This window comes from Galleria mellonella, unplaced genomic scaffold, assembly GCF_026898425.1.
Source record: "Galleria mellonella isolate WM207_F2 unplaced genomic scaffold, CSIRO_AGI_GalMel_v1 utg223, whole genome shotgun sequence".
In the NCBI taxonomy this organism is placed as follows: domain Eukaryota; kingdom Metazoa; phylum Arthropoda; class Insecta; order Lepidoptera; family Pyralidae; genus Galleria; species Galleria mellonella.
The window spans coordinates 4,224,281-4,250,005 of NW_026442042.1; the positions used below are offsets into that span (position 1 = coordinate 4,224,281).

At 30.0% G+C, this 25,725-nt stretch overlaps 1 protein-coding gene across 1 annotated transcript in view; it reads right to left on the reverse strand.

Moving 5' to 3' along the window:
- Positions 1-25,725, reverse strand: part of LOC113517215 (cerebellar degeneration-related protein 2-like) — a 90,456-nt gene extending 64,731 nt beyond the window's left edge. The window contains exon 1 of the mRNA XM_026901810.3: positions 25,339-25,725. Within this exon, the coding sequence (XP_026757611.2) occupies positions 25,339-25,414 (76 nt within the window). The 5' untranslated portion in view covers positions 25,415-25,725. The remainder of the gene's footprint in view (positions 1-25,338) is intronic.

Genomic DNA, 25,725 nt, shown 5'->3' on the forward strand with positions numbered 1-25,725 from the left:
TCCTGGAGCACAATATGGTGTAGTCTATTAAAATATTTAGGGTAAGTAAAATATGTTTTTTTTTTTAAATAGAAACACAATATGATGGTGTAACATTCTTGTTGCATGATTATATTTCCGTTAACTGTTAACGCTTTTCCGCCTCTGCCAATATTAAAAAAATATTATAATTAATTTGTAATAAATAAAGACAACTAACAAATTCGGTGGTAATGTAGCGTAACATATACCTACGCAATAAATTATACTTGAGTACTTTATACCACGTCACCATCAAATTGAGATCGTCATTAATTCAGTATAAAAAAATAGGAGTATTATAATTTTATCATTACAATCTCGAGTACATAAGATATTCTTTCTATTTAATTATCAATTAATCACTATGAACATTGACAACGTAAAATGTGTTTTAAGCTTTTTACATAAAGTTCTTCAAACGTCGCTAATCATAGTGTTAAAATTGTTCAAGTAATTCGAAAAGTAAATTGTTATGCAAACTTTACCAACCTATATATTAATCTCATCACAGCATATTAAGAAATCTTTGGCGATTCGTTTCACTCGTTACTTGTTAACAGGTTAACAAACTGACAACGTTACTATAGATTTGTAGTGATTAACGTAAGTACGTTATATTTTACTTTAGTAATATTCGTTACATTACTATTTATTATTTCGGTTTAATTTTATTCACTTTCAATTATAAAACATCATCATTTATTACATCATCATTCATTATCATTGCTAAAGACAGCTTCTGCATTCATTCTAAAATTTAAATGATTTATAATTTTCATATTTGTATTTCATTTCTAAGAAATAGTGTGCCTATGTACATAACAAATATTGTGGTCCTATCATAGAATGAGCCTCCCCTTACTTTCTCGTAGGTGTCGTAAGAAGCGACTAAGGCATTTTAATGGTAGAAGGATAAAGAACAGCGCCCCTTTTAAAACGTCACCACAGCCTAACCGTGGTTGCCAATCCGTCTGCCAAGCGTAGCAATTACTAGCAAGAGTCCCTAAAGGACAAAGCCTATGTTCAGCAGTTAACGGCTGATATGATGATGACGAATGAAATCAATAAATAAAATAAAAGAAATATTTAAAAATAGAATTAGATTTATTAGATAAATTTTCATAAAAAAAAAACACTTTTACTAATTTAAATTGAAAAGTAGGGCTTTCTAAAATCTAGTACCTATTTTGTTCACATTTTGATGTAATATTTGCTCGCTTATTAAATTTGCATACAAATGTGTTCTCATGGTGGCACTAAAATGTATATCTTTATCATCTATCTAGAACATTCTCATCAGTTATCTGATCTGTCTCTTTTCGAGATCATGCAAATATTATACGATTAATCACGTTTTAGAAGTAGAATATGCATAAATATAATAATGCATAAACATAATATGTAAAATTGCTAAGTATCGGATACTAAACCTGTCCATTGAGTTTCATAAAAAAATTTGAAAGGAAATAATAAGTATTTATTTTTCTATTTCTCTAACTGAAGGTCAATGACCTAAACGGGATTACATCTCTATAATACATATTATACATGTTTATAGTATACAATGTAATAAACAGTTACATAATTTTAACTGAAAATGACAATGATTTTTTTGAGCGGCTGCACTCAATTATTTTATACGAGTACCTGCTTCATTTATGCATCTAAAATTCCTGACAATGATTAAAAATGTTTTATTTATAAATATTATAAATAATTAAATTGTTTATGTTTTTTTAGTGATAGCCATATTTACGAGTATTTTAATGTTCGACAATTGTTCAGTAGCGGTTCGACGTAGAAATAAAGAGCTTGTGTGTGGTATTGATACAGAAATATATAAAACAATTTGTCATTTGGAATTAGCGAAATTGAATAGCGAGAACCTCAAGGTACTTTTTGGTGGACCATTTGAGTTTTTTTTATGGATGAAAATGGCATGGTTATCCCGCCTGCGCTATGGGTACACATTAGCGAGGTACCAGTAAGAGGTGATAGGTGAAGATGAAAAGACAGGTCAGTTAGCCTATCGTGACAAATTCAACGATAAATTAGTCACGACAGTTTCCAGGGGGAACCGCGTGGAGGTCAACCTGATAGGGTATATTGATAGCAATGGGACTAACCTCCCCATTACTAATAATCCCTTCCCCTCTGGACCATGTGAGTTAATAGATACTGGAGTAGAAGAACTAAAAAAAAAGATCTCATGAAACTCAAACATCTATCTCTTTCAATTAAATCCCTAATCAAATCTTGTAGATATAGCTACCAGAAAATACTCGTGTGTGGTTCTGATGGAGAAGCTTACAGATCAGTATGTAACCTAATAATGACAAGAATATATACCTAAATCAAACCTTCTATTAAGACATATGGGAATGTGTCCTGATAAATCTAATTTTAATTCTCCAAAATTAAAGAACAGAGAAATATAAAACTAGATGAGAAACAATTAAGTATCGTTACGAGTGTGATAATTTTTTATTTTTTATTTTGTGACCGTTCCTTTCCTGAATATATTGTTATGAACTTCTCATTATAATAAAATATTAAAAATTACTAGTTTTAATTAAATACATCTCACATTTATTTTTATTATTCGTTAATACTAAAAATAAATAAATATGAAATCTGCAAATCCAAAGCATTCTCAATAGTTTACAAAAAAGAGAAGATTTTTAAAGTAATTAATGTCGTAAATTTATGCCATATCTTTACCAGTACTAATATATTTTTTCCACACTTTGGTTGCTTGATTTCATCCTATTATTGATGCGATAAAAGTGACTTCTAAAAAAAGAATGTTCTCAATTATTGATTATAGAATACATTGTAGCTATTATGACATTGTTTTTTGCGATCGACAGGATTTACTTCCGCGTAACGATTAAAGTTCAGCGTATATTTATACAGCAAAATTTTGTAAAAACACGATTCCGCATGCCAAATTCAAATAAGTACTGAATATATTTCAGTCACCTTCATAGTATCTTTGTTACCAGAGGAAGAGTTTGTACAAAAGTCGTTTGCTTCGGTACCTCTATCACATTCGTGTTTCAACTGTGAAGCGGTTGTGTTTGCATGGCTATGTTTCGGTTTGAAGGGTGGGATATGGCAGTGTAATAAACATGAGTGTATGGCAGTGTAGTAAATAAAATAAGGTACAGCGGAATAGCACCTGAGTCCTCAGGAATGGCAACGTATCGTAGGTATCATGGGCAAGATAGTATATCTCTGTTATGTCCATAGTACTGCTCATATCTACAGTCAGGCGACGGTTACCACTTTCCATCAAGTGGGCCGTCAGCTTGTTTGCTATTCTAAATTGTAAAAAAGTTGCTGTTTTCTTTGCGTAAAAAATGAGCTCGTGTTCATCTCTTGAATAATCATTGCAATGAATGTCAGTGAATATATAAAATATTAATTTATAAATAGGTACCAATTTAATGTCGATTTAATTTGGGCCCACCGAAGCAAAACGTGACGGCTCTTATGTCACAATAACTATATACTTACAACAATTTATACTGTAATTTTAATAAATTCATATAAATGTAATTTACGTTGTGAAATGGTACTTTCAAAACATTGGATGTATGATCAAACTCTGTAAGTATATTTACACAACTGTAACATAATAGGCTATAAAAATATTGTAAAGTGAATCTAACTGAATGATCCAGAACACAATGACTTCATAAGATGTTTCGTAGACACATATTTGAATTAAGGACGCGAAATCGTGTATTTACAAACTTTTGCTTTGTATTTAAATTTTTACTCTACGAAGGAATATAGCGTTACCACAGTTACAAATTATGAAAATAGTAAATTTTGCACACGTAATATCTAGATAGTTGACGTGAATTTCCGTGCATCCAACGTTATTCCTTCCGATCGTTAATTTTTTGCTTGTGGGTTTGTTTATGGGTTGCGATTAATATAAAATGAATCATGTAACTAAAACTACAACATTCACCTACACACTATTATCTGTATTTGGTTTCGTAGATACTTAAAGAATATGCTGTAGTGTACAGCTTAGTTTTTGTTTGAACTTTGAACCGGAATGGCTAGTCACATATTTAATGACCCACAGCTTTTAAGTTTTTTAAGAAGAATTGATTTCTTTCTTAACAAAATTTTTATATCGAACATTTTCTTTTATAACGAATCTGAAAGAGTTAAAAATTATACAAAATCAGTATACATTTGGAAACATATTGGTAAATATACAAAAAAATTAAGTTGAATTGATAAACTCTTTATGAAATCAGTTAAAAATTGCTTACTTGAATGTTTTTTATTGAATCCTTGTATCATTTGTAAAGTTAATTGACTGTTTCATTCTAACAAAAAACAGCATAACAAGTTTCATGTAACCGCTAATTTTAAATTGTTCATGTTATTAACAAATCGACTCTAATCAAAATATGGAGTTACTTGATAATGAAGTAAGAATTTTAAAGAGAACCTGTAAAGCAATTACTAGAAACGGACATTATGTACTTTGTAAATTGGTTTCATTGTACTTATAACAAGCTAAAATATTAGGTAGGCAGATAATTAAATACCTTATCCAGCCTTGTTAACAAAGCACCAACAAAGTGCGGCACCGTTATTCCTATTCTCATGTGTAGTACAACCTTTTGATAACGGAAATACGCTTTCCGTTATCAAAAGGCTGTACTACATATTTTATGCTATAATTAACATAATCCGATATCTAATTCAATACTAGCTATTATATAAAATATATGAACGTTTTACGAGTAAGTCAAAGCGATATGTATTACGAAACAAATGACAAAAAATTTTCAAACGATTCAGAAACCGATCTGTTAAAAACTTTTTTTGTGATATTGAGAACGGTAAATAAGCTGCTGGCGGATCTGATGTAAAGCGAGATATCTTTGCCTATAGGTAAAAATAATATAATAAGATGTCCATCTTATACAGTGTACTGTAACGCCCATAATACTTCTCATGTATTGTAATTCTTGAGGATGAAGATTTTATGGTTCTATACTCTGTGATTCCACCCTTTCACCTTTTCCAACCGAAATACAGCCATGCAAGCAGAGCTGCTTCATTGCACAAATTCAAGAGGGACAGATGTACCCAAGCAGAATTTATTTACAAAGAAGCTTTTATAGTTTTTATGTTTCATCATCAAACTCTGAACACCACACAGAGTTATTGACGACCTCTTTATTCATAAAAACATCAATCGTCTCATAAACTTATTTTAGCTATTGAAGTGTTTTGTCTTTTTCTTTTACGTTAAATTTCCAATTTGTAAGATAATGACAAAACACTCTAATAAATTATTATACTAATTATTAGTTAACAATCATCATCATTATTATATCAGCCTTTAACCGTCCACTGCTTAACATAAGTCTTTTCAGTAGTTGCTACGCCATGCAGGCAAATTAGTAACCGTAGTCAGGTTTAAAAGATGTTTTAAGAAGGACGCTGCCGCCCATTCCTCGCCTTCCCTTAGTCACCTTTTACGACACCCACGAGAAAGGACAGGGTGGTCAATTCTATGCCGGAACCACACGACGTTATTAGTTAATGCAGACTAGTAATTACGAAGGGACTCCAATATGATGCCTGTATGGTCACTAATGATTAATGGGGAGAGAACCATTCCCAATAGTAGAACGTTTATGGGTTGTTTATAGCAGCTATATCGCTGGTTCTATATACACTGGACATCATTTGCATCTAGGTCATTTTAAACACGAAGGTCATATGACCACATAATCTGCTGCACATTTGCATCTTAGGATCTGTGAAATAAAATTTAAATACAATAGGCAAAATTGATGACATGGAATTACACCATGTAGACGCTTATCACTATTATGATTGTCATGTTGTGAAGGTTGTGATTGTGACACAGTTTTATCGATGATGTTATTGTATCCCAAGATCATTATCATCGTCATTTCAGTCAACCTAGAATTGAACTGATTATGTCTCTAAGTATAAGAATTATCCTTAAGCGACTGATTGAAAGACCCATATACCTAAGCTTCCTTCTGAAAATCATATAAAAATGAACAAATATATTCACGAATGTAATCTCTGTGTATCTCTGTAATCTAACCTAGTGGTCGCGTGATCTATTCAATATGTGTATTTTCGTGCCTGTTTGTTATTAGAAAAAAAAATTTGTCTAAAACAAATTGTATTAAAATATACAAAGAATCCTACCTAAATATACATAGAATACCATAATACGAAATATTCATAAGCATAATAACATATCCATTAATACAAAATAGTAAAAAATATAAAACTAAAAGAATGAAGTTATTATCAATTTGTTCTTTTCAACTATGGCAATTATGAGTTAATGTCATATTTTGTGATATAATTAAAAGGAATTACTCAATTGTTTGAGACGATGCCAAGTATTTTCCCAGAGTTGTGTGAGTTGAATAGGTGATATGATACCAATGATGTAATGGAAGTTGTTGTAATCACACAATATTTAGGCTACGCGTACTAAGGTGGATAGTTTATTACTAAAAGAAAAGTTTATTACTAAAAAGCAATAGTGACTTCAAAATTTAACTAAAATATATATTATGGTGGTGTGGTGTATTGTACTCGTATTATGGTGTGGGGCCCCGTGTTAATATTCGGGGTACAAATTGCTCATCTAATAATTATTAGATTAAATAATATTCGCCAATAAGTAGAGACAAGGTTTATGTATATTTTAAGTAGATGTAAGTAACAAAGTACAAACAAGCATGGAAAGACGGAGAGAGGCCTAAGTCTGAAATTTGATGCGACTAGAGTTGGACTAGAGATTTAGATTTAATTTATTATAAACTTAGAGGCGTAGGACTTTTAAAGTTTCTTTATGTTTATTTTTTATTATATTTCTGTTTAAATATTTTTAAAATGATTCTTTGAATGATTTTGTTCTATGTACTTTTGATTGTTGGATGAGAAAATTTTTAGTACATCAATATCTGTTATTCAATAGAGACCTAGTGCTATTTTAATAAATAAATACCTATATCATCATCATCATCATCATCACATCAGCCGTTAACTGTCCATTGCTGAACATAGGCCTCCCCCATAAGGGTCATCTTGCCAATAATTGCCACTTTTGGCAGGCGGGTTGGTAACTGCAGATAGAATTTGGTGATGTTTTAAGAGGAATGCTGCTGCCCATCTCACGATCATTAAATTTCCTTAGCCGCATCTTACGACACCTACGAAAAAGGAAGGGGTGGCCGATTCTATGCTGAGACCATATAAGATATATAGATACTTATATGCAGATAATTAAATATATAACATTATTATTTAGCATTTGATGTATATAGTTACATATATATTACTAAATACAAAATTGTATAATCATAATTGTGTTATTTATTTTTGTCACTTTCTTTCAAATTATAAGGTAAGCTTAACAAACGAGATACTCTAATAGTTGAAACAGATTTAAGATATATTTGAGATTTTTATAAATAAAAGAATTAATGTTTATATTAAGCTATATATCAATCAAACTTAAAGCCTATAAGTACAATGGAATTAAAAAATTTAATGACACACAAACAACCGCGGTAAAACTTACGGTATCGTCATAGTAAAGAATGAACTCAAAATTTTGTCATATTAACCTCAAATCCCAACATGGTCACTAACGAGTGCGGTAATGGCGTCTTAAAACTAACGATTTACTTTGAGACATCTTCAAATAACGGTAAACACAGTTGTTGTTTTTGTTTTTAAGCACATGAAGCTTTTAGACTGAGGTCATACGAAGATCAACTACGTATGACCTGTATGACCTCAGACGCGATGCATTTTTAGACACTTAAAAAACTATAGTAGAAAACGAGGTAAACATACCAGGATTTATTGCTCGAAAATATTGTCCGATTTATTAAAAAACACCATTCTACAATGTTATGAGTAAGAAGATAAAAATATTTGTAACATTTAATACGTGGGACGAGTTAGATTAATAGATTTCATCCAGAAAGTAGAATAGAATAATATAGAATAATATTTATAATCCAGGATTATAAATAGTCATTTAATTCTAGCCATCCATGGAGTGTGTTAAATAGTAAATTATAATTATTAGGTTAGCAAATGACTCTTACACTCTTATTCATAAAAACCCTCAAATGTCTAGGAGTAATAAACGTATTTTAGCTATTTAACTGTTTTGTCTCTTTCTTTTAAGCTACATTTCCAATTTGAAAGAAAATAACATAAGCAACGCAGAAGCAACTCCTCTCATATTGCAAATGTTCACGGGGGATGGTAGCCGCTTTCCTTCAGGTGGTCTGTCTATGCTTTTGCCTCCCCAAAAATAAAAAAAAATTTCATAGCTAAAATAGGTTTATAGTGGGTTTAAATAGTATGTTATGAATAAGAGCGTAAGTATTGTAGATATCGACAGAATACTTTGTAATAGCAGCTTACCGTCATGATGTAAAATGAACGCCTTCTTTTTATTTTTATTATAAATATAAATTTCTTATTTATTAAAAATAAATTAGATCCATAGAATCCATAGATTGAAAAAATCTCTATTAAAATTTTTGATAATCTATGGAACACTTTTGTGTTCCATGGATTGAAAAAAATGTAAAGGTAAGACATATTTGCATAAAAATAATATCTAAATAAACTTTTATTGAAAGCAGGATCACAACACTACTGACACTGCCAGATGCAGAATGTTGAAGTCTGTATACTATGCAATTATGATCTTGAGAACATCTCCGAAATAGGTAAGTAGGTTTCCTTTTATTATTTCGAAAGTGTAGACATTGTACTCGTACTTACTGACAAATAAATTGAGGGCGTAAAGAACTTTGTCTTTTATGAGAGAGATGACAAATAATACTTTTAATGATGTAGTTACAATGGTCAAAACATTAACGCTTTCTTTAATTATGAATAGATCAAAGGATTCTAAAAGAAAAAGCTATGTACATACTAGCAGAAAATAAAGTTATCAATAATGAAACAATTTTGTAATATAAAATACCAAACGAATGCAGACTTATGAAATTTATACTTTATATAAGTAGCTTTGCAGTGATTTGAAAAAGGAACAGCGACTTCACTAACAAAACGTATCTACGAACAACGAGATCTATCGAAGATACATTTGATTATAAATTTTGTTTTGGAACAAATAGTAACAAATAAGTATACAAAAAAAAAAAAACAAAAAAAAAAACAAATTAAAAATCTCATTTTTATGCAACATATTAATAATATATAACCATATACTTACATATGTCTAAAGAAAATACGACGATAGAGTGATATTGGCGAAAAAAGCAAAGTTAATCTCTATCTAAATTGAAACAAATGCCAATCTCTTAAACTGTTGTAGAATAGCAGGAAAGATTCACCGTATCAAAACGTAATACCTATCTGTATCTGTTATATTGATTTTATTGAAGCTAATGGATATTAGGCACGTCTAAATTGTATATCAGTAGGTTAACTATCAAACCACGTTTTATTCTTATTCTCAACCGAATTCTAGAGCTCTCGATTCAACTGCTTATTTTTGTATATAGTTACATCAACTTAGATAGTTGATTTTAGATGGCTAAAATAAAGACGGCGATAGATAATGTATATGGATACGGTAACAGCTGTCATGATACAGTCACAGAAAGGGGGACTTGCAAGTTACTACGCTGAAAAGATAGATCCGGTAAGCAAGTTATTACTCGTATTAGAATTGAGTACTACATTTACATACTGTTTGTTAATGCACTAAAGAATTATGTTTACTGTTATAACTTCTGCACCTTGTTCCTGTATGTATGCATTACACAGTATTTCCGTCAATTCCAAACTGATTTTTATAATTTTTTTTAACCGATAGGATTAACTGCTGTGTCATTATGATCTCTATTAATAAAGTATAAAGGCCCTCTATCGACTAATATTGCCTCGAAAAGTAGTACTCATATTTTATGCATGTCACTAAAATCATAAAAAAGTTATTAAAATTTATCTCACTAATAGAAAAACATTGATCGTGAGAAAGTATAAATTACGATTATTAAATTAATTTTGACCCCAAAAATCTTACTCAATATGGTTGTTTTATAGTAAAAGTTACCAAAATGTCAGCTGTCAGCTGCACCACGCTACAACGAGCAGAACATAATCGGATAGTAATAAAAATACTCATCATTTAAGATCTACCGTAATGTAAGATGGCAACAGTAATTGAACTGTAATGCGATAAAAATGCTCAATGGTGTGAAAACTATAAACAATGTCTTAATTACATGTTTACAGTGGAATGAACTTCTTTGTCTTGACAGGTCATTATAAGTGTCAGACACATTATTTTTTTTTAAATAGATATAATAGAAACCGTGGAATATACCTATCTATTATACAGTCAGATTTTCTATCATGTCCATTTAAGGACTGTATGTATTTCAAATAAAGGAATTTCTCCATTCAAATTTTTTTGTTTATAAAGTATGAGACACTCATAATCTATATATTGTGAACCGATCTAAATGATTCTGTTTTAATTGAAGTAATCTATTCTAGTATTCTACATAATAAATATTAAAGTCTATATTTTTACCGAACTAAATTTACTTTTATCATAAAGCTTAATTTGCAAACTTAAACAAAATATATAAACCATTCTAATTCTCAATTTAGTACAGTAGTAAAAAAAAAAAGAAAATTGTTATGATTTGCATGCTTAAAAATGGTACGATCAGAACAAATTATCTAACCTGACCTGAGAATATCTGGAACGAAATTTTGATTAACAACAGCCTTACGATTTGGCAATTATCAACCTGAGCAATCTTTAATCGGCATAGACATTCTAAACGAATACTAGATAACATTAAATGCTTCTTTATAAATTTACTTGTTTTGGTTTTAATATTTTTGTTTATACTCGGAGTAGTTAATAGTTGCTTTTTTTGTGAAATATGGTAATAGTTATCTATAAATATGAACAAACTCTACACAATATATATATTCATATTCATTTATTCAATGACAATTTATTTGAAATCATTTACAATATTTCATAAAAATATGTGACAGAAAAAGTGAATCACTTATTTTCTAGGTAGTTCTCTTTATGCGACTAGTACTATTTTTTCCGTTCTGAGACACAAAATACGGAATGGCAACCCCTATTCATCACTACTACTACTTACTAGACAAATAGCAAATTAATTCTGTCTACCAAAAGTGAATATTTCGCTAATAATAAATACGCATCGCTGAATGACGACATGTTTTGTAGACACAGATTGAAAATATTTACATTAGGAACTCGAAATATCTTAATGGCAATTTGATTTTGTTTAGGAACAAGCAGTTTTTTATTACGAAAATAAAAACAGTAGCCCCAATTGTCACAGAATTAATTTGCGACGAAAATCAGTTCTAAATGGCGTTATAATAAAATACAGACGATTTTAGATCCATCTCCATTCAGAATTTGCTTATAATGTCTCAATTGGCTCACTCACAAATAACATAATACTTATAAAGCTCAACTGACATTCCATTATGTATACAGGTAACCGATAATATCCGTGATAATACTGTCAAAATGTTTTTGTTACTTTGTTACGTAACATTTAAGACATGCGACTATATTGCCAACATCGTGATGGCTTCAAATTCCCACACATACTCGTATTTTGTGCGATACCTATCTAGATTGTAATAATTCACTTAATAACGGCTTGTGAAATTATTCTCAAATCACTGTATTTGAACCTACTGTACGTCTTGATAATTTAATTTGCATTTCTCCATAGTACACAACACAATAATGTGTCAATTAGGAAAATAATATGAACATTAACATAAAAATGTACTTGGAATATCAAGAATATAAGTAGATACTTTGTTATGGCAACTTTATCATTTATGTTGTGAATTAGTTCTATGACTTAGGATTTTCCATAGTATACGCAACAAAAGGTGTGAATTTGGAAAATATTATGAAAATTAAGATAAAAATCTACTAGGAAAATACAGTGCATAAATAGGTACTTTGTCATAACAACTTTATCATTTACGTTGTGAATTAGGCCAAAGTCTTACGATAAGCAATCCAAACGACACACTTGGCAGTCTAATTTGCATTTTTTTACAATGCACACAAAAGATTTGAATAAGAAAAATAATATGTAAATTAAGATAAAAATCTACTTGGAAAATCAAGTAAATGAAGGTACTACGACTATCGTTAATCTATGGGGTCAGAACGTACTTTGCTATAACAACTTTTTCATTTAGCCTATCCCAATTAACAATATCGGTTATATGTTTATACATATACCTGATTTTAAGATGATATTTAAAATTAACTTTGTGAATTGCTACAATTCCTACTAACATTACAGTAGGTATAAGTACTAGTACTAATTTTATAAATGTGAAATTAAGTTTGTTTCGTCAAAAACCAGATATTTCATTGTTGAATTATTGTCATTTTTTATTTTTGTTATATAAACAACTAATTTGATTTGATCTGTTTGTTATTTTTTAATGATATTTAACCCCATTAACACACATCGTTTACACAGACGAAATTGTAGACAGAAACCAATGCTTTATACCAAATTAAAGGTCTTATTATTTATATTATTATTACTAGAAGAAATCTCTTTTAGAGATAAGTTCGCCTTTGTTAACATTGTTATTAACTTATTGTCGTTACTGTATGTTTTAGTGCAATAAAGAATATATATATATATATATATATATATATATATATATATATATATATATATATATATTATTCTATTTGCCAAAATCATAAAGTACCTAATTAATAGGAAACCACTTTCGAGTAAACCGTTAGCCTTACCTTACTAGCATTACCTTATTTAAATATTAATTATTAACCTTTGCTTTTAAAAAAATCCTAAAAAAATCCTATTATTTTACAAATTGAAAAATAAACCTAGTAAGTAGGTCTTTATGCTTTAAGTTATTATTCTTAACGCTGCTTTACACTGTATTTAACTTTCGCAACAAAACAATTTTTGAATTATATTGAACATTATTTCATTTGTAGACTAAGTTAACAATGACTAATCCTTAACGATTTATAAATTCTTTTGATCAAAATAACATAGCGATTATATGGTTATGACATATGGTAAAAAAATGTGGCCCTACTATATTTAAAAAGGTTTGATTTGCATTCCTAATTTTTTATTTAAGCTACTTAAATAAGGTGTTTTCTTTTGTTAAACGATTCTTCACTAATTCTGAACAGAGTTTTATTAAAAAATTCAGTTTCACTGATAAAATACTCTCCTCTAAAGATGAAATTGCATTCCGAATGGACAACAGAATCATAAAGAATCACTATTTAAAAATACTTGCAATTATATTTACTTGAATATAAAATATTCTTATTTATTTATTACCGTAACCATCTAAGTAGCTTAAGTAAATAATAAGCTAATAAGTAAACAGTAATGACTGGGAAGATACTCGCTCGAATCGTTGAGAGATATGGGTTCTATTCCCATTAGATCAAGCTGTTGAAGACGAAGCGTAGTAGAAAGTACGTGTATTTTAAAAGCAAATTGGAATACATAGAGAGGTAATGAGCTAATGATGATATTTTCTTCAGATTAAATATTTATAAATTATATTCAAGTGATTAAGGTGACTATTTTATGATGAAAAGTTGATTCATATGTACCTATACGTATTTACTACTTGAATAAGTCGTACATGCTATGTAAATATATCGTAAGAATATATGAAATTGCGCAAAAAAGATGACTCATTATTGTTGAACAATTATTTACACTTTAAAATCCTATATTTTGTACATTACGGTATATAATGTTTGTCCATAATGATGACATGTATGTTTTATTCACATACTAAATAAGTTTAATCCATACTATTTTATTGAAATACGCTACTAGTATAGTATTATATTATCTGTGATTCCGATAACATTAGTCTGTGTGTGATTTCCAACACTCGAAGATGGACTACCACAATTTTACAACCTTTCATATTAGCCTTCAATCTGCGACTGCCATTTCGTCCAAGCACGTTTTACGACACGTACTTTACTTCTAAACGAGACATTTATTGGCAAATTATTAAAATCATTAATATCAAGCTCTGAGCAGCAATGTAATGGTTAAAAATTATATGGATAAAAAAGTTGACTTATTTTTGGCGAAGATATGTATGGATATATAGAAGCGATCGATTTCGTGTGGAGTATAAAAACAAAAACAGGAATCATAGATACAAAAGACAAACACAACATAATTAATGAATAATACACACACATAGTATACACAGTATAAATAATAATTAATAAACCAATAACCCAGACCTCAAACTACGATATCCTGTATTATGAGATCCAGAAACGTATATCTGAGGGCGCAGCCTATACAACACACAAACCTTAGACTAAAATTAAGAATATCATTACAATTTTACACTTTTATTTTATTAATAGGTTTTCCCTCAGCATAGTGAAAAACATTTCCAATGAAATTGGTAGGTGCTAAGGTAGGTGCGTACAGGAGAAAAAAATCTAATGCTCACTACGTCTATTCACTAGATTGCAATACAAAGGAATGCGGTTTACGATTAGCAAGGTGTCACTACACGTAGGGTGCCGCAACCAGTTTAACTGCCTGGCATCCTGTATCTGCTGCTATCACTTACTACAGATTGTCGATCGATTAACGTGTCGTGATATACATAGATATAGCGTTGTTTTTTGTAAATGTAATTATTTACAACCTCGGGAAACACGCATTATTCAAAACTAGTTATATCCCGCGGCTTCGCCCATGATCGTAACCTAATTTTGAATAACCAATTTCAAGAAATAAGCTAATAAATTAAAAAAAAAGATTATATCCAAGTAATAGTTTCATAGGAGGGAAGGGATTATTAGTAATGGGGTTTATCAGCCCCATTGCTAGCAATAAATTCTTTTAAGCGACGCGGTTCCCCTAGAATCCATCATAGTTCCAAAGATTAGCGCCTTCCAACAAACAATTTTTTCGCATTATTATATATATATATATGTTATATAATAATTATTCGTTTTGAGGAAGGTAAAATTCAAGCAAATCTGTTTGCTTCTCTCGTGATCCAGTTATTTCTTCTTGTGTTCCTGCAGTGTTCTCTTTATCGTATCTTACAGTTTTGGTTTACCCCTATAACGGCTTCTTCAGAACACCCCAACTTTAAAGTTGGTAGTTAGTTTAAAAATTTGCCCTTAATCGATTTCTTTTGTCTTATTCGAATCGAACCTAATTTATTTTTATGTATATATATCTACATCTATACTAGATCTTTTCGATATTCTCCCGTTATTGCTGTTAAAATATGTTATTAATAATAACACAATGTTTGTCACTTGCCATCTGGTCCCGGCATAGAATAGACTACCTCTTCCTTTCCCGTGGGTATGGGAATGTAATGATCGAGGAATCGGCAGCAACGTTCCTCTTAAAATGTCTACGCCTGTGGTTGCCGATCCGCCTGCTAACTATGACAACTACTGGCAAAACTCCCCAATAGAAGTAGGCCTATGTCCAAAAGGGAATAATTAATGGCTGATATGGTACGGTATGTCACTTGAATAACAAAAGCGGTGTAGCGATGATAGGTCGGTAGCAATATCTGCTACTTCTTATTTTGGTAGATGTGTCTTTCAAAATATTTTGTTTCAAGTAAACAAGCCCATTTGACAGCACAATTCTGTACAGAATCATAGTAGAGGTATTTTTTATTTATTCGTTTAATGTGGTCATTGACATAGGCGCGGTTTCACATCTTGTAACCAGTCGACTTGCTTGACGGCCCACGAGCAAACCCTGGAGGTCTCACGGATTAAAAGAGTCACATTACGTAAAATCCCTTCATGGGATGCCTTTGAAAGCTTTCAAACAATGGACAAGCACACAATACAATGACCAATGTATGTTTTTTGCAGAGCGATACTATTTCGTTTTTTTTTTTTTGGTTTGTTACAATGTGAATTCAATTCATGTATGTAAAGTGCAAATTAATGGAAATAGACAATGAGGAATGTTAATGTACGTAGATTTTATGTAATCATTAAAAATAATATGTTGTCAGTTATAAAGAAGTACTCTGCCATATCAAATGTAAACGTAGAGTGAAATCCAATAAATTTTATATTTATGGAGAGTGTTATGAAGTTACCTCATAATACGCTAATTTAACTAACAATTAAAGTTAAAATCTACAAATGACAGTAGGTAAACTTTCAAATTCAAATTGTTATATTATGCTAACCGTTGTTAAATTATTACCTAATTTATGGGGAAGGCTTATGTTCAGCAGTGGACAAATAACTGCTGCTATGATGAAGATGGTAGTTACATTATGCTGTGAAAAGCGACACCTATCTTGCTATTGTAGGTAATTTTTTAACGAGGACCAGTCTTATATACCAGTTGATAGCCGCGATTTTAAACTGTAAATTAGGACAAAAACATGTATTAATTAATTAAAAAAAATTATTCAAATCCGGACACTCACTAAAGCGTGATTCAATAACATCCACGAAAATTCATACGTCTTTTGTAAAAATTAAAAAATTCAATTTTATAAGAAACTACTAACTTTACTAGCTTTTTTACCTGTGACTTCAACCGCGTGACCGGGGTGTGCTCACTGACTAAAATAAAAAATAAGCCATATTCTTTTCCATTCCATGTAGTAGTCTGTATACCAAATTTTATAGTAATTGTTAAAAAAGTTAAGGAATAAAAAAATATAAACAAACTTTCACATTTAATATTTGTAACGAAGTAAGAATTTAATGCTCTTATTCTAGTAATTTCAACAATTATCCACTATAGGGTTATAATCGAGAGTAAATTATTTATCATAAAAAAATACTGAGATGAATCCAAGCTGAAAGTTTTTAAATTTACTCATATGGACATAGATACATTACGAAATGAATATGCTTGAATAGGCAATGTCTCTGCCCTAAGATGGCAGATATAGTTTTGATTCCTATCACATTGTTGCGTGCTTATAATACAGCAAAAATATTTCATAACGACAAAAGTTGAGAAATTTGGATGTTTTATAATACATATAAATCATAACTTCAATAAAGAGGAACTAGCTATTTATCATGTTCTCACCTTTACGGAACCAATCATATCATTCCGTTTCCACGGGAATTTTTGAAAATATTTTTCAGTGGATACATACCTACCTTATGAAATGATACATTTAATATAATACTTATATTTATAATACCAGCGATTTTGTATGAGTAGTCAAATAATAGAACAAATTTTTTATGGATCTCTCTCTCTCTCTCTCTCTCTCTCTCTATTTGTACTATTACAAGTCATTTTGAATTTTATATGTTCATTTTTCAGTTCAAATATTATAAAGCTTATATATCCTTTATACTATATTTATTTATTTAATCGTATAATATACCAGTCGTTCTTGTAATTGTTATAAAGGGAACAGTGTTATTATTTTCTTCATCCAAAGGATTGCGTCATTCTCCAGGGTGAACAAGTCTGCTGGATTACCCACGTACTTATATAATGGACAGTCTTGCACAATATGACCGATATCTTATATTAGAGTACCACCTTCGTATGCCGCTAAGTTTGTCCAGCCACGCCTATATTTACAGGATCGGCAGCGATCACATCCAGTTCTCAACTTGTTAAGAATTAACTTCTTAGGAGTGAGAATTCAGAGAGAAGGATTGAGGATTTTATTACTACATCAATGAATAGATACATAGAAAACTTAAAAATAAATGGTTGGTTTATATAATACGAATGTTTGTAAAATGAGAAATGAAACATTGAATCCCAGAATAATTGGAAGAAACATAATGGAAAAAGGTACAGCCTATTTAAGAGAAAGATGTTATTCGTATAATTATGGGAAGACAAGCTATCTAGATTTAATATATAATAAAGAACAAATAAGTCGAGTCGATATAAAACAAAATTAATTAAAAATATGTATACATTTACGCATAGAAATGAAAGTAAACAGGTGGACCAAAATTTTCATTTGCGTAGCTCTTTGTTACATGTAATCAACAAAAAAGATCCCATTATGGGTCTTTCGCAACTTCATTTTCTTCAATAATACTTGTTTGCATCGTAACTATTGTATGCTGAATTTGAAAAAATAGATTAACTAAAGTGTTATATAAATAGATGTATCGATATTTGGATAAGACGACATTTAACTTTCTGTTCCTCTTCGATTCACAATATCTATTGTTATGTTGTGTATTATGAATCAAATAATATGATATAAATAAATAGAAAAGAACCAATGTAGAACGCGGCAAATAACATTTAAACTGTTATTTTTAAAAGAATATAAGTTTTGTCAATATTTGTTTGCATAAACTGATGTTAGTTCACACAGGTATGTGTGTACGAATCAGTGTGAAACTACAATAAAATTCGACAAACAACAACAGTACAGTCATTTCACATCTTAGGAATCTTCTGTCAAGAATCAATCAATTACAGAATTATCAATTTACCCAATAAAACTTATTTTAAAATGTCATTTTTCAATCAAGTCAATCCAAATTTTTGGAAATCCTAAGCGTACAATATAATTATAGTTAAAAATTGCATGATATTCAGGATAGTCATATATAGAATTAAATGTGTGAATAGCAGAAACAAAGGGTGAATGTTAAGATACGAATTAATATTAAGTAAAATAAGACTGTTGAATATAAATTATTAATTTTACTGTTAGGATTTACAATCAAGTAACAAATTCAATCGTCTAAGATGACATTTTAATTCTGACTTTTTCAACTGTTCCAAAGTTCAAGGTGATATCTTGGCCGGTACAAATCCAATTTCAAATCAGCGACTGCGGATCTCATTATTTCATAATTTACAAAAACCGATTAGTTGGTCTTTTTTTTTTTCAAATTTACTCCTTATGAATTAAAATACTAAAATCTAAAGTACTAATTTTAAGTATTTGCTTTGTATAGTAATACTCTGAGTAAATTATTATTTAATTTTTTTTTTTAATTCTAAATGACTAAAGTAACGGTTTTGAAATTAAAAATTTTATTGTGTATAAGCGATTCAATTATACGTAATATCGTTATATTTTTATCGTTGATTCTATTACTAAAGCAAATTTTTAAGTTAGCTAATTTTTAGTTATTACACAGAAATACTTTTTTTAACATTTAAGGATACCTAAGTAACATTTTGACCTAAGACCGTTATTTGACATTATTAAATTCCTAATTATTATTCAGGTGGCTCTGCCAGAACCTTTCTAGTTATACGATGCCGTTAGACTGCTCTATACATAGACATAGTAAATTTATATAATATTGCACTTCACTTTTATGTTTACTACTGACACATACCCAAAATAATGAAAGTCATTGTATGTGACAATGACAATATCTTTAAATCTTTAGTACAACATTACATTAAAGTTTTATCGCAAACATATTATTTAATATTTATTACTATGAAAATTGAATTGACATAAATGAATAGGTAGCTCGAAATATCTGTTATATGACATATTATAACTGCTGTACCATAACTATTGTACGTAGTAGCTGTGATTTTATTGCCAATTTATAACCAGTGATAATAGCAACGATAAAAGCTTAAATTACATTGTAACTATTTATACTTGCGTATCATCAGTGCTTGAAACATTAATGTAATGAATTTATAAAAAGCGTGTTAAGTTACTTCGTGATTTTCGTATGGAACATATCTTCGAAACATGTGTAGGGCTGTATTAAAGTTTCATGCAATAAGTGAAGTAATAGTGAATAATTCTGGGGTCAATGACAGACCAATTACTAGCATTCGTGAGAACTTCGTGTGAAGTGACCGTAGAATTAAATTCTAATAAAGGAACCATTTAGTGCAACGATAATTGGTCCGAGAGAAACGCTTTGACTTATAACTTCTTTTTTTTTAATTGTTCATTTTATAATGGGAATGCAGAGGGATACACTTTATCAATTACTTAATTACAAAAGACAATATCGTAACGCTTACTTTTTAAATATGATAATTGCACCTGAGTACCTGCAATTATTTGAATAAGGAACATAACGAAAAGCAACGCGAAGCGACAGAGCGTAAAGCAAATTACTGTTGAGCTATCTAACAGATACAATATATTACTGATTTAGGTATACAGGCGCCTACAGATAATAAGAATAATATATAATATATATTATAATGAAATCAAAGATGTTGTGTAGTCCTTGTTCTCAGAATACTTAATTCTGTACTTAATCCACTGCATTCGCATTCGATTTTATATATTGTTGTAGTGGTTTTCTTTTAGCCTAAATTCGCCTTTAGTTAATTTATCCATGGTAAGGGTTTATATAATATACAAACCCTTATTAATATTATAAATGAGAAACAGAGTTTGTTTAGCATCTCTTGGCACCATAAGTGTTCAACGAAACGACTTGAATTCACATAGTACTTTTTTAAGATGGAAAAGGGCTACTTTTTATCGTAGTGAATTAAAATAACACCTACCAATCACTTCTAAGAAGTCACGAATAAATACTAGTAATAAGCAAATGAAGTTCTGTAACGTACACATGTTTTAATTACAAATTAATACATCAATTTTGCTAACATTAAATAGCAATATGTTATGAAGACTGATGTCAATTGTATTATTAATTTATATCTACCTATTCACTATTTTGTAATTATTATTAATTAAAGAATTTAAGCTTAATTTACATAAACGAAATTTCTTTACGAATAGCAACCATCAAATGAAAGTTATATTAAAATTCAACATTTTATCGTCATTATGAGGTCTCATCTCCATGTTTTAATTAAATATAAAGTATTATGAGAAACATACGATAATTGTGGTCACCAAGGACAAAATGAGACATTATTTGGTTAAAAAGAAAGGCTTGCTACCTTTCTTTTTGTTAGTAAAATTAAATTTAAAAAATCATTCAAAAAGAAAATCACAATTCAATAGAAGACGAATACAGATAAATTTAATTATATGATATTTTTCGTATTTTTATTAAATACGATTTAAACAGTAATAAAAATACAATTCCATTGATATTCTAACAAATTTATTCAATACCATATTGGTGTTGTTGCCATATTGTATATAAAATGAACCCACAGAGTATTTTTCTCGTAATGTTAGTAAAACTGAGCTCTATACTTGCGTGGTGGGAGTGGTTCGCCGTTCACCACACCTGTGCATACATATCTAATTATCTACAATAAAATAAATATTAGGTACAGAGAAAGAACGACTGTTCATTTAACATAGTCAAAAACTTACATTATCATACTGAGTACATTATTTTTTTTTTCAGCTTGTCTATAACAGATTGCTTTTAGCGATTAGGCCACCTTTTGTAGCTGTGCATTCTGTCGATATTTTATGTATACTTTTATTTGGTATGCAATAAAAAGTTTGTTTTGTTTTTATAATTCTTTTGCCATATACATATCAATACTTGCACAGATTTCTTGAGTGTGTAAATCAAACTAAATAAAAAGAATTGTACATGAAAAGCTGACGTCCATATCACATGTATAACGAACAATTCCCAAAAACAATTAGTGTACTATCAACGGCATCAGTTACCCCGATCTAAAATATTACTAAAATGTAAAGGGGCCTTATTAAACATGAATTTTATCCCATTTCAGATTCAAAATCTACTTTAAAGTGTCTTTTTTCATTCCAGAGTCCGAATTTGGGTGCAAGTAGCGATGCGAGTGGTTTAAGCCTAACTAAACTAAAATATTGACATAAAGTTTTGTTTGATCAGGTTTTTTGAGGATGACAGTCGTTGCCCTTAACACATTTTGAGATTCCTTTTCTACGTAGGTATCTACATTATGCTGTAGCCTTAGAAATATGAAGTGGCCTTATAAAACTAAACGAACAAAAAATGAACTTTTTGTACGTAAACGGGCTAAAACGTGCGTTTTGTTCTACTGTCTGTAGTGCAATAGAACTAAATCTTAGAACTATACAAATTTAATATTTATTTCTTAGTGAAGAAAACTCTTATATCATCCTCATAAAAAAGAGACCGGGTAAGTCGTGACAGATTTGGAATTTATTTATTACTAGCAATTCACCCCGGCTACGCGCGGGTAATCATGGACTGTGAGAGCATAATTATTTTATCATACATCGTGTAATCGATTTATAGCAAATTAAATAATACAAAACCTCTTAAATACAGTTTATGGAACTAAACTGTTCCACAAATTTACATTTCCAAAAAATGTTTATTATTTTGTAAGTTAGAGAAGCATAATATACAATTTATAGAACAATTCTTAGTCAGTTTTATGCTGTGAATGTAATAATGTTAGAAAATTTAGAGAAGTCGTAACCGGTGGGATTAGAAACAAATACCCAAATAAAAGTAAATAAAATCACAGGTAACTCCTCCCGCATTTTACTTCTAAAATTTAATGCTTAAATTGATGGATTTTCATATTTCAGCAAATTGTAATATAAATAACACAATGTGTAGATTACGATTTCTATTATTAGATTAACACATTTTTTATAACACCTCAGGAATAATAATGCATGAGTTGTACCAAGGACGACTCATGTCTATAGACGACGGTTACCACTTTGCATCAAGTGGGCCGTCGGCTTGTATGCCATTTTAAGTTTTATAAAAAAAATAGTATTACGAGTAGATTGTCACTGTTCATAATATTGTTTAATATTTCCTATATTAATTGCCTAGAATGACCTAGATGTAAGATTTTTTTCTGAAACAAAATTGGATGACACTGATTGTTGCAAGAAATGTAGATAAAGTAACAAACAGAGGATTTACCGGACTCAGTTGATAGTTTACAGTGTAGCTGCATTGCAGGAGAAGTATAATTATATTTTACATTCAGCTATAAAGGCAAGTTAGGTCTGTAATATATAATTGTGATTTGTGTCATTGGAAATTGATTTCATTTCACTTGAGCAATGAAACTTAGGTATTTCATTGTATAATTTCATCGCTTAAATTAAATGAGATTTTTAAACCTTTCTGAAAGCAGTACTAATATTGTATTTATAAATAGAATTTGATAATTTAGTATGTCATATAAACGAGTTTCTATGACATATTTGGTTACAAAACTGGCAACTGCAAAATTTAATGTAAATTAAATAGATGCAAAATTAATAGCCAATATGTACGTTTACACAACTTATGAGTATTTAATAACATGGAGAAATTTATATACATGCATATGTATACAATATAATATTATGAAAGAAGGTATGGATGTTAATAAGATACGAGACGATTGTTTGTCCGTGTTTGTATCGTACAACATACCGACAAATGTTTAGAGTTGATGTTTTAGTGTTAATAAGTAGTGCAAACATTAATCAAATGTTGTAATGATGCAAGGCGAGCCACACGTAACCAAGGTTAGAATCGTGTTATCACATACTTACAATTTCTTTTACGAAAGTTTAAAGTGTGAAAGAACAGGTACAAGTAATTTCACTATATACTTACTTATAGTTACTCATACTGTGCTAATAGCATAATTTTTAACATTAGGTATATGAAAAGTTTTTACTTTCTATTATTGTTTGAGACAACTTTATAAATGCTTATAGATGTACACAATATATATATATATATATATATATATATATATATATATATATATATATATATATATATATATATATATATATATATATGAAATTTATAATACATCTTTAGTGTGTATTAAGTGTTACATTGACAAATATATAAAACGCACAAAGGATGTCACGGATAAAGATAATGTTCTCTTATAATAGATTTACGTATTTATACATACAGTATCGTAGTCTCGGTCCTCCTTTTATCAAGACAGTCTCTAATATTATTAATGATAATGCACTCTCTCTACATTCGGGACCTCATTCCAAAGGATCGCGACCTCGACCCTCTTCACTGCTTTTCTCCATCTGTCACGATCTCGTGTTAGACTTGTATATGACTATGCACAATCATAGCGTTATTGTAAATTATAAATTGTTTCTTAAATCTCATACTAGTCATAGTCGTCTACAAAACAATTATAATAGATTATATGTTTAATATTTAATAGGTAAGAGGTTATCATGAATGGGCATTAAGGGTCTCATTGTAATTAATCTTGATGGGCTAACTAAGCTGACTTTATCCACACCTATCATCTCTCACTGGCACTCAGCCAGCATACACCGATAACGTAGGCGGAGTTACTATTATATTTTCGTCCCATAAGAAAAATACATTAGATTAAATGTTGATAAAATTCTGATACACGAACTCATTAAACCGGTCTTGTACTTTGTAAACAACAATCTAACTGGGTAAGCATTTGGCGACTAACTTCGATATCTGAAATGGTGAGGCCAGGCAAGGATCACACGATAGTTCCTTACATTTCAATGGATCTACAATTATTATTACATTATCTTTATGCTGCGTCGACAATCAGGTCATTATCAGGTCATCTACTTTTATAATGAGCCGTAACAAAATTTGTTTCCGTCTACAATTGTTTAAGTCAATGAACCTCATGATTCTTATTGATTTTTAATAAAATCTCGAACTAATACCTAAACCCTAAACATTATTTTATTGACCTATAATTTAGTCTATAATTAATATTACAATAAAGTCCAAGATTAAGTTAGTTAAAAATTTTGGTACTAGATGATTAGTTTTAAATTTTCGTGCCTATTTTTTGTACTTACTCCTGTCTGCTTACGAATTATTAGCACAGCTAATACAAACTAGTCAAAACCTAGTTAGTATGAGATAAATATATTTCTTATCATTAAATAATTCGTGTTAAAACCCGCCAAACCATATTAAGAATGTTGGTAAATAAATATGTAGGTAATAGTTTCAAGGTTATTACGTTTAAGCCCTCAACTTAAGCATACAAAATTAAACTAATGAAATGCACTTAACCTATTCATTTTATAATAAAAAAATATTTGAGTTTATTTGATCATGATTTCATACAAATTTGTAGCTTCATTAGATAAGGATATGTACCTACTGAATATCAACATTGGAATGTGGGTAGTTTGAAAATAGTTTTTACTATAAAGGTTATATGGCTAAAGTAAGAAAATCCTTAGAAATCAAACAATGTTTTTTTATACAATCTTAAAATAGAAAGACGAAGTAAAAATGACGGTGCCAGGAAGGTCACTCACCTGACGCGGTCCAGCACTCGGGGCACTCCTGGCAAAGCGTGGCCCAGTCGAAGGCAAGGTCCTCAAAGCTCGCCATTGCTACCACTTAAAACGCCAGTTCACTTCGTAACATTCTATCAAACAATCATTCAAGTCACCGGTTGCACTGACACTTCAACACCATACAAAGTCTCATCATATGGTTGGCAGGTGATTCAATATTAGTATTGTTTCAAAGCTACTTGAAGATTATAAACACTGAATGATTTAAGACATAAATCATGTGTTATGGTCTCATGTACTGTCTCATACACCATCCGTAGTCCGCGGTGATTACCGCGGTTGGTCGTTAGGTGTTCGAATGTACGTGCGCACGCACGGCCGCCGGAGCACTGCGCGGGTTCGCAA